The sequence below is a fragment of the Tachypleus tridentatus genome, chromosome 7 (assembly GCF_004210375.1).
Source record: "Tachypleus tridentatus isolate NWPU-2018 chromosome 7, ASM421037v1, whole genome shotgun sequence".
Taxonomy (NCBI): domain Eukaryota; kingdom Metazoa; phylum Arthropoda; class Merostomata; order Xiphosura; family Limulidae; genus Tachypleus; species Tachypleus tridentatus.
The window spans coordinates 42,274,773-42,284,107 of record NC_134831.1 but is presented as its reverse complement, the minus strand read 5'-3'; the positions used below and the strand labels follow the sequence as shown (position 1 = coordinate 42,284,107).

General features: G+C 31.6%; 1 protein-coding gene across 10 annotated transcripts in view; it reads right to left on the bottom strand.

The window, feature by feature from the left end:
- Positions 1–3,455: 3,455 nt before the first annotated feature.
- LOC143255522 (branched-chain alpha-ketoacid dehydrogenase kinase-like) overlaps positions 3,456–9,335 on the bottom strand; it is a 31,926-nt gene continuing 26,046 nt past the window's right edge. For all 10 annotated transcript variants that reach the window (XM_076511315.1, XM_076511320.1, XM_076511319.1 and 7 more), the window contains 2 exons: positions 7,486–7,644; positions 3,456–6,389 (listed from right to left, as the gene is read on the bottom strand). In XM_076511315.1, the coding sequence (XP_076367430.1) occupies positions 6,245–6,389; positions 7,486–7,644 (304 nt within the window). In that variant the 3' untranslated portion in view covers positions 3,456–6,244. The remainder of the gene's footprint in view (positions 6,390–7,485; positions 7,645–9,335) is intronic.

Sequence of the window (9,335 nt, the reverse complement as noted above, 5' to 3'; positions counted from 1 at the left end):
TAATCCATGAACTTTCCTTTGTTTGCTTATGACATGTCCTCTTTGTTACCATAAAAAGGAAGATTCTGATGAACCAAAAACAGTTATGTCCAAAAAGTGCTGTGAAATATCCCTTCATTTCTTTATCCTCTTGTCCATTATTGCTTGAGGAACTTGATCAATGATTTTTGAATCTTTAACCCTGCTCTCAATGTCTTTCATTTCTCTTTGGGTTTAGTTTCTCCCATGCTGGAAACCCAGTGACAAATCTGGATATTCCAATTCCTTTGTCATCAAGAGCAAACATTCTGGAAAAAAAAAAAAAAAAATTCTTTGGATGGAAAGCGAATCATTCATGCTTTCAAAACTTTCTCACCATTTGGCAGAGCCTCTTGTGAAGATGCTTCTTGTATTTGCCATTCAGATTCACCATGCTAAATATCTTCACGAACTATTATGATTTGTAATACATTAATTGACCAAATTGTTTGTGATTGTTATTGTTTTGTTTGGATTTTGTTTCATTGGGAGGAGTGCAAACACGACTGCTAAAAAGAGGCGAAAACTATTAGCTTTACTCACAAATAACTACACCACTGACAAAATGAAATTTAACAGCATATCCAGTAAATAAAGATTTTAAAAAAAAGATTATTACAGTAAAGCTTTAAAGAAGTATTCCCAAACTTTAACCAAATACCCATTGAGTTATTAGATTATAAACCCAGACAAGCAAAGATAACTAATTATCAATGCCATTACCTGACCTTATAACTACTTCAATAAAGTGTGGTTTAGTTAGCTATTACAATTGATATAATTATTTATTAAGCAATAAGCATTTACAACATATTAAATATACAATGATACTACAGTGGGCATTGCAAAATTGCTGAAACTAAAATGAATAACTAAGCCAATAAGCATTAGTACTAATTCAGTATAAAATAGTATGGTAGCTGTTCATTTAAAACTGAAACAGTGTTTACTGTATTAAGCATGTAAGTGTTAACACACCTCCATACAGTCACAATATCACCCGAGGCAACCCTAGATATTTTATTTGCCTCTGATAATCGTGTATAATATGGAGAAGTGTGATATAGTGAAACAGTGAAGTATAGATACAGAAGTATATGAAAATGATTACATAATGGCGATGACTCAAGAGAAACATGTTAAGAAACTTTCTGCTGTAATGTTTAGTCTATAACGAGCTGACGCTATCAAAGTCAGTAAACGTGATATGCAAGCTATGGATCCTGCATTAATTCAAGGGAACCAGGAAGGATTTCTGACAGCTAGACGACGCTGCAGTGTGAGCTAAAACTACGAATGATTGATAACTATCGAGCTTAAAACTTCCTAAAAGGGAAGCCAGCTGGTACTTTGATAAAGTATCGATAACAAGAATGTGAATATAGATACAAAAGAGGAAGCTGGCGATTCACCATCTCTATTTGTGAGCAATGGATTAGCATATAAAGAAGCTGGCGATTCATCATCTCTATTTGTGAGCAATGAATTAGCATATAAAGAAGAAGCTGGTGATTCACCATCTCTATTTGTGGCCAATGGATTAGCATATATTTTTTATTTGTTTTTAAAAATTCACCCAGTCATAGACATCTTCATTAATCATGCTTGAAGGGAAAAAAAAAGTCAAGTCTAAAGTTTAGTGCAGTGTGACTTTCTGTGTCTTTTTGCCGATCACTAGTAGTCACAAGGACCACTATTCATAAATACGAGTTTCTATAACATCAAGACGATACATATATCAACACTTAAGCATCACTATGATACCATATTGTAAAAAAACTATTGGGCAATGGTATAATTACCACTATATTGTTATAACATCAGCACTTTATGTTGTATCACAATTATTGAATCAAATATACCTGATGTCTGTGGAGTCACAGTGTCAAGTGAATAAGACTTGGAATGTCAGTTGCAGCCAATTGGCTATGTTCAACAAACGTTCACCTTTCTGTGTAATTTTTAGCAAATGTTCAATTTTTCATTCGTAAATTTCATATTCTCAAAACAAATAAAAATGTATTTTATAGTTAAATTAACATTAAACTGTCGTAAAACTTTGAACTTTTTTCTTTGGTGATTTTTTCATTTCAACTCTCCCAATGATACCCCCTGCTGTCAGTCAACCGGGTCGAACCGCCCCCCTCGCACCCTCCTACCCAAATGCCATGACCAATTTAAAAGATCTAGCTTATTCATTCTCAAATGAGCTTCTTTTTCTTTCTCTTTTTGCCATCCAGCGAGTGGGTATACTGAAATTATGGTGTTATGTGTTATCAAACATAGTGGGTATACTGAAATTATGGTGTTATGTGTTATCAAACATAGTGGGTATACTGAAATTATGGTGTTATGTGTTATCAAACATAGTGGGTATACTGAAATTATGGTGTTATGTGTTATCAAACATAGTGGGTATACTGAAATTATGGTGTTATGTGTTATCAAACATAGTGGGTATACTGAAATTATGGTGTTATGTGTTATCAAACATAGTGGGTATACTGAAATTATGGTGTTATGTGTTATCAAACATAGTGGGTATACTGAAATTATGGTGTTATGTGTTATCAAACATAGTGGGTATACTGAAATTATGGTGTTATGTGTTATCAAACATTTTTTTTATTTATAGGAAGAGGGCCCAGTGAGCTATTTTTTCTTTTCGGTTTCGAAAAGTAAGGTAGGATCTGTCGAAAAAGTAAAATAAAAAAAAGATACAGAAATGCTCTTAGAACAGTTTCTTCTAAACGAAGCTTCAGTGAGTAAATACAGAAATTAAAAATATTTTTCTTGTTATTTATTACGATATATATATATGGTTTTGTAGACACGTAAAGGACAAAGTGATACTGAGGAATGCCATTTTACACCTAAAAATTTTGAAACCACGTGTCAAATATCCTAATATTTTTGTAGCATCCAAAGAAGTATTTCCCTATTCAATATAAAAAAAAAAAAAAAAAAGGGGACAAGATTTTGTTTGTAATTACACACAAAGCTACACAACCGGTTATATGTTCTAATGCACACCATACGTATCAAAACCCATTTTGTGTTATAAGTCATAACTGAAGGGTTAAGGTTGGAGGAAAGTTAGGGGAACAACTGTTCACGTGAGATACTATGAAAAGTATCTATTTTATTTTGCGACTTCACACATTTTCTTTAAACATGGGTTCCCAACTTCTCTCAGCAGAAGTCCCCAAGGCTCCGCCCTATGAATCTGAGTATCTTAATAGTAAATACACATTACTACGACTCCCCCACTTCCTGATCTAGGGGCCACTGACTATTTAAACAGTTTTTAAAATCGTTCAATATGTTTGCACCCGTGCTGTAAGGCGTGTCATTTATTTCATATATCAAGTCCGTAAAAAGTAATAAAACTGTAGTAAATTGATAGCAATCAAATTACATTTAAAAAAAAATGAAACTTTTAGTTTTCAACTAAATTTTTATTTATCACAGTACAAAACTCTACCAGTTTTTCACAAGCCGTCTAAAAATACCACAGTTATTATTTAAAAAAATAAACAAAACTACAACATGTTAGAAAACGAACAAAAAAGTACTGCCTTCAAAAGTTATTGTTAAATACAAATGCTTAACATGCAACTCCTGAGTGTATTTATCCACACATTCATAAACAGTGAAAACAACTGAAAGATTCTAGTACTGAGAATTATATTACCTAATTTTCACGAAGGGTGTAAACAAATTCTTGAAGTAAATACTTTGTGGAAATACGTACAAGGTTCTTCTTAGTCATTTACATAAGAGGTAGAAAAGTAAAATAATTATAATGTTTCTGTTAGAATTAGCTAACTATTACAGTGTCTACACAGACATTTGTCTCCTAGCATTAAATAACAAATGTCTGTAGTCAACACCTGTTTTGTGTAACCTCAACAGTAAATTAATCTATAGTTCTTACAACTCTTTGTCACCAGAAAGAAAATGATGAAACCACTGAAAACATAATAGGTTCTACTACTTGATATCACCCCTAAACCAATATACACACACACAAATTAATCACAGGTTTTCAAATACACAATTGTCTGGATAACCAGATATAAAATCTGCAAAACCTTGAATATCAATCAAATTAACTTGTACAAACTTCCGTTTATCAATAACATCTCTTTTAATACACGCTTCAAAATCTGGATAAATTTCCAGTTCACTGTTAATCAAGTGTATAGCAGACACTTTGTTTAGCAACAGCACAAAGTGTTCCATTAAACAACATATGCAACACAGAACAGGAATATAAATGAGATTAAAACCAATCTCTAAGGCTGTTATAACAAATGTAGAATCACAATATAGTAGTTGTATAAACTTCTTACACAGGAATATTTTATCTCAAGGTTTCACACAGAACAGAACCAATACAATAAGGTAAATTTGTATCAAAACACTTAAACTTGGCCTGCATTCCTCGTAAGTTTTTTCTTAGCATAACTGTTCTTTAAAAACAAAATATTGAATGTTCAAGCCCAACACCTGATTGGTTATTTCAGGAAAACAAATGAATTACAGAAAGATTTGTTCAGTTTACTATCCAATGAAATAGCAGTATTTTAAATAATAGGGTTTGAATGTTTGTCAGGTATTTAATGTACTACAACATAATAAACTCTTGATATTTTTGTCCAAGCTGATTGTTGTGTACTTAAATCTTATATAGATGTTAATTTAACCGAGTAATATCCTTTTACACAATATGTATCTAACTGCTTTTCCCATACTGTTTAAACTACATATTCTTAAAATCAATCAATGTACTCTAAAATCCATTTTACATTGAAAGCTTTAAGCAGAAAAGCCATACCATAGATTGTGAACTACAATATTCTACCAGAGGTATCTTCCCAACAACTTAAGACAGAAATGAACAAAAAAATTCACAAACCCAGTGTGTGTTTTTTCCTTCACAAAGATCAGTAAATGTTTCAAGGTATGACCTGAAATATCTAACTTTTGGATTATCATGTTTTACCATGTATACAAACACTAAATACATTCTGGTTTTGTAAAAAAATATTTTGCATATGCAACCATGGGAATATTATTCCAAAAACAAAGATTTTCCCCATAACCTCAATCAAGGCTCCTATATTTCTTTCCTACTTTTTCACTGTGTCCGACAGATTGGCAACAATATCATATTGACACAGTTTCAATGTCAAAACACAATAGTTATTACAATTTCCTTTTCCATGCTATTCATTGTTCTTTTTCTTTCTAAATTTTTACCCCTCTTCTCCATTTCCATAACAGAAGTCCTTCCCAAGATCTGTAAATCATTCTGGCACCTTTACAATATTTATTTAGAAAATACTTATTAAAATGAAATCTTTAGATCTTGAAAAATTAATTATTCACATTTGATAGTCATACAAAAGTACAAGAGATAGCCAAAGATTCCAACATGTCAGTGTGTAACTACCAATAAAAACTGATCTACTTTTAGTTTTTTTTAAGATTAAAATGTGACAAATAACTGTACTGTCAGTAAATTAGTTTTTTAAAAAATTAAAGTTAAAATTTAGCCAAATACATTACAAATCCAATTCTTTCTCATAACAGGAAACTAAAAACGTGGTGATTTGAAAACTGTTCAAACAAACATTAATTTTCTAGGATGAAGAGTTCAAGTCTTCATTAGACAAGTTTTCATTTTTCTTGACTATTTTGTTCCAAGTTCTTCTTTCTAAGGATAATAATTCACTAAATCTTACAATAATTGTGTTGAAAGATACTGCCTTAATAACAGTCTGATTTGAAAAGTTAGAAGCTTTTTTCTGTATGTCATAAATGTAGCTGAACATCTATTTCTGCTCTCCGGATGATGTAGCTGTTTTAATGTTTAAAACATTAATATGCTCATACAGTAAGTTTTACAAACAGATTTTTGTTTCCCCTGAATGACTGGCAGAAACCAAATTAAATCCTTCTTCAAAAATGTTCTTCCCCATTTATTCCATCCTTATATTTTGAATCATGTTTAACTATAAAAAATTACTTTTGGACTAAGGTTTAAAATGACATTTTCCTAAAAATTTTTAGAGGATAAGTCTCTCTTTCTCTCCATTAACCCTATATTGTATAAAATAAATAATGATTTCATATAAGTATATCCATGCAAAAGTTTCTTCACTATTAGCTGGTAACTTTCTATAGCATTAGTGTTTCTCTACACAACACAACTACATTTTTAAATCCTAAAACTTTCATTTCTACCATCAATATGTCTCAGACGTAAGTATACGTTTGTGCCCAGACCCTGCATGGACTCAATTGTTAAGGAACCTCCTAAGTATTCAGCATAGGCTCTGGACGTTGGAAGGCCAAACCCAAACCTGTAAAAGAACAAAGAAGCTATAGACATGGAGAATCATCATATCACTATCAGCTTAACATAATGTGTTGGAACTTGCTAAGATAAATGTATTTTCATTGCCAACCAGTCCATTTTAAACCATTATCTTCAAAGCATAAAAATGCATTCTGGACTGACCCAAACTAAAAACAACCAAAATTATTTTGTAGACAAGATCAGTAATTATTCAAACACATGGTACTCCTGTAAGGATACTAAAAACATTTTTCATAAAGCATATGAAACCAAATCTTTATCTAAACCATTACCTGACAAAAGTCTTTGCAGGTGTTAACTTACAAATGGCTAACCACTGGACCAATTTATTTACCTCCTTTTAACCTGAACAGACACTGCAAGCATCCAGTAAAAAATCCTAATTTACTCATCAAATGGCGAGACCAAATTTTCAACAGGCTAATTACTAAACAATGCTTCATGCAGGTACCCATTGATGTTGAAGAGAAAAACAAATTAAGATGATTGAAATGTTTTTAAGGTATGGTGATAATTAAAATACTTCTAGCAGAACATAGAAAAAGTATGGGTTTAAAGAATTTCATGTGGAGTGACACAGGGAAGTTAGCCCATGGGGCCTCCAGGATTTTTTGGTGCAATGAATGAGTTCATGCCTGAATATTTCACCCAGCTTTGAACTTGGGTGAAAAACAAAGAAAGTGAAACTTAAATGTCACTCAACACAATGTGGATCCAAGGCTGAAATTAGCCATATACTATGTTCATATGTGGATATTGTTTTTATTGTAATAAGTACTTACTTTATACATTTCTAGATGAAATTAAGATATCAACAGTGAAATAAAACATGGATTTTTCAATGTAATATTATATAACACTTTCATCTTACTCCAAGAAACTGTTCAATATACAAGATATTCCATTTCTTTAAGGCTTTTTTAAGTTTTAAAACTCAGACAAAGCTGGATACGAACAAAATAAAATTTTATGTCACATTTTTTATATGATAAACAAGTACATAATGTGATTAGTTATGCTGTGGAAATATTGATAATGTTAGTTACCCTACTAACAGAAGCAAGTCAATCCAAACCTACCCATGCATGGGTCCTGAAGGTAGTCTGTTTGATTCTTCTAACAAAGTTGTAAATACATCAGAATCATTTTCCTCCTGAATATTTCCAACAGTGGTGAAATGATATTGTGTCACTCGGCTAACTAACTGGTGGGGAATACCTCCTCCACGATCTGAAATCCTATAAAAACAACATCATAAGATCAGCTTAAAGTAAACAGAATTCCAACATACATTTTACTACAACTATATTCTCCACAGTAACAACACTTCCTTTTTTCATGTACAACACATAAATGCTGAATTCATATCAGATTTCTATGATTTAGTTTCAAAGATCATGTAGAAAATTTTAAACATTATAACTAACTTGGGGTATAAAATGCTCACTTTCACCAGTTAACCTAAATTTGATGGATGGTTTCTGTTTTCTTTCATGCTATACCAGATTTATCGAACCATTTTTCCTTGTACTTTTTTTTTTTCTCTTTTTTTCAGAGAAGTGAAAATAAATGGCAAATGATTAGCTCATCTCATAAGTTTATATCTTCAGTACATAACAGTCAATATTTCAGTGAATAACAAACTCCAGTTCCTTTTAGGAAGGTCTCTTACATGTATAACTTCATGTAATAATATTAATAAGTGTCATTAAGCTCTGGTTCCATCTCTAACAAAAGTACAGAAGCCTATGTAACTTTAAAATAAAAGGTCCTTTTCCTTCCATGTGTACACATTTCACTTGGTCATTAATCCCCTAAGTGCACATCACAATTTAATTCATTTCATTATTAACATACATTAATAAACCTGGCATCAAAATGAAGCTTACAATCTAAATTATTATAAATTTTAACTTCTTAACTTCAAAAGGAAATAGTTATTCTTAACATTCACTTCTCTGTAAAATGCAACACTTCTTCACTTCAAACTGCCATTTTAAGATATTTTTTCTGCCACTGTCATTTTTCTCACTTACAGTAGAGGAATTTCTAAGCCATAATGTGAACTTCTAATGTCAAATTTGCTCAGTTTACTGAGATATATGTAAGAAAGCCAAATTCAAATTCCATGCCTTCCCATCTCATCTGTCTTGTATTTCAAAATATACAAATAATTATCTCTGGCATTTACTACTGCATTATTTATAACCACTAAAAGGAATACATTAATTTACTGATTTCTTTAGTCTAGATTGTTCTGATGACAGATATTGAATTATTCAGCTTCATTTGTTCATTAGACCTTATTGTGTTTATACTAACTAGCTAACAGAATTTATTTTAAACCAACTTATATGTTAGTCAGAAAGCCAGTTAAATTATAATAGTTTCAAATTATATTTTCTGTACATATCAAAATCTTGTACTCTTAATTGCATGTCTGAAATAAATAAAAACTAATTTTATGTACCATTTTTATCATTATAAAAAAGTAGTTTTAAGTTCCATGAGTGATCTGAAAAAAAACAACAATTCTTCTGTAATGAAAATATATTTCCAATAGGTTTGCTTGTTTTTTTTTTAATTTTGCATAAAGCTACATAAGGGCTATCTGCGCTAGCTATCCCTAATTTAACAATGTAAGACTAGAGAGAAGGCAGCTAGTCATCACCACCCACTGCCAACTCTTGGGCTATCTTTTATCAATGAATAGTGGAATTGACCATAATATTTTAACAACCACACAGCTGAAAGAGCGAGCATGTTTGGTGTGACAGCGATTCGAACCTGCGACCCTCAGATTACGAGTCAAGTGCCTCAACCCACCTTACCATGCTGGGACAACTTTCCAACAGGTACTTACCTCCTCTCACATAAATAGCTATTCTTGTTCAGTTACAAGAAAATTTTTTCACATGCCAAATCCCTT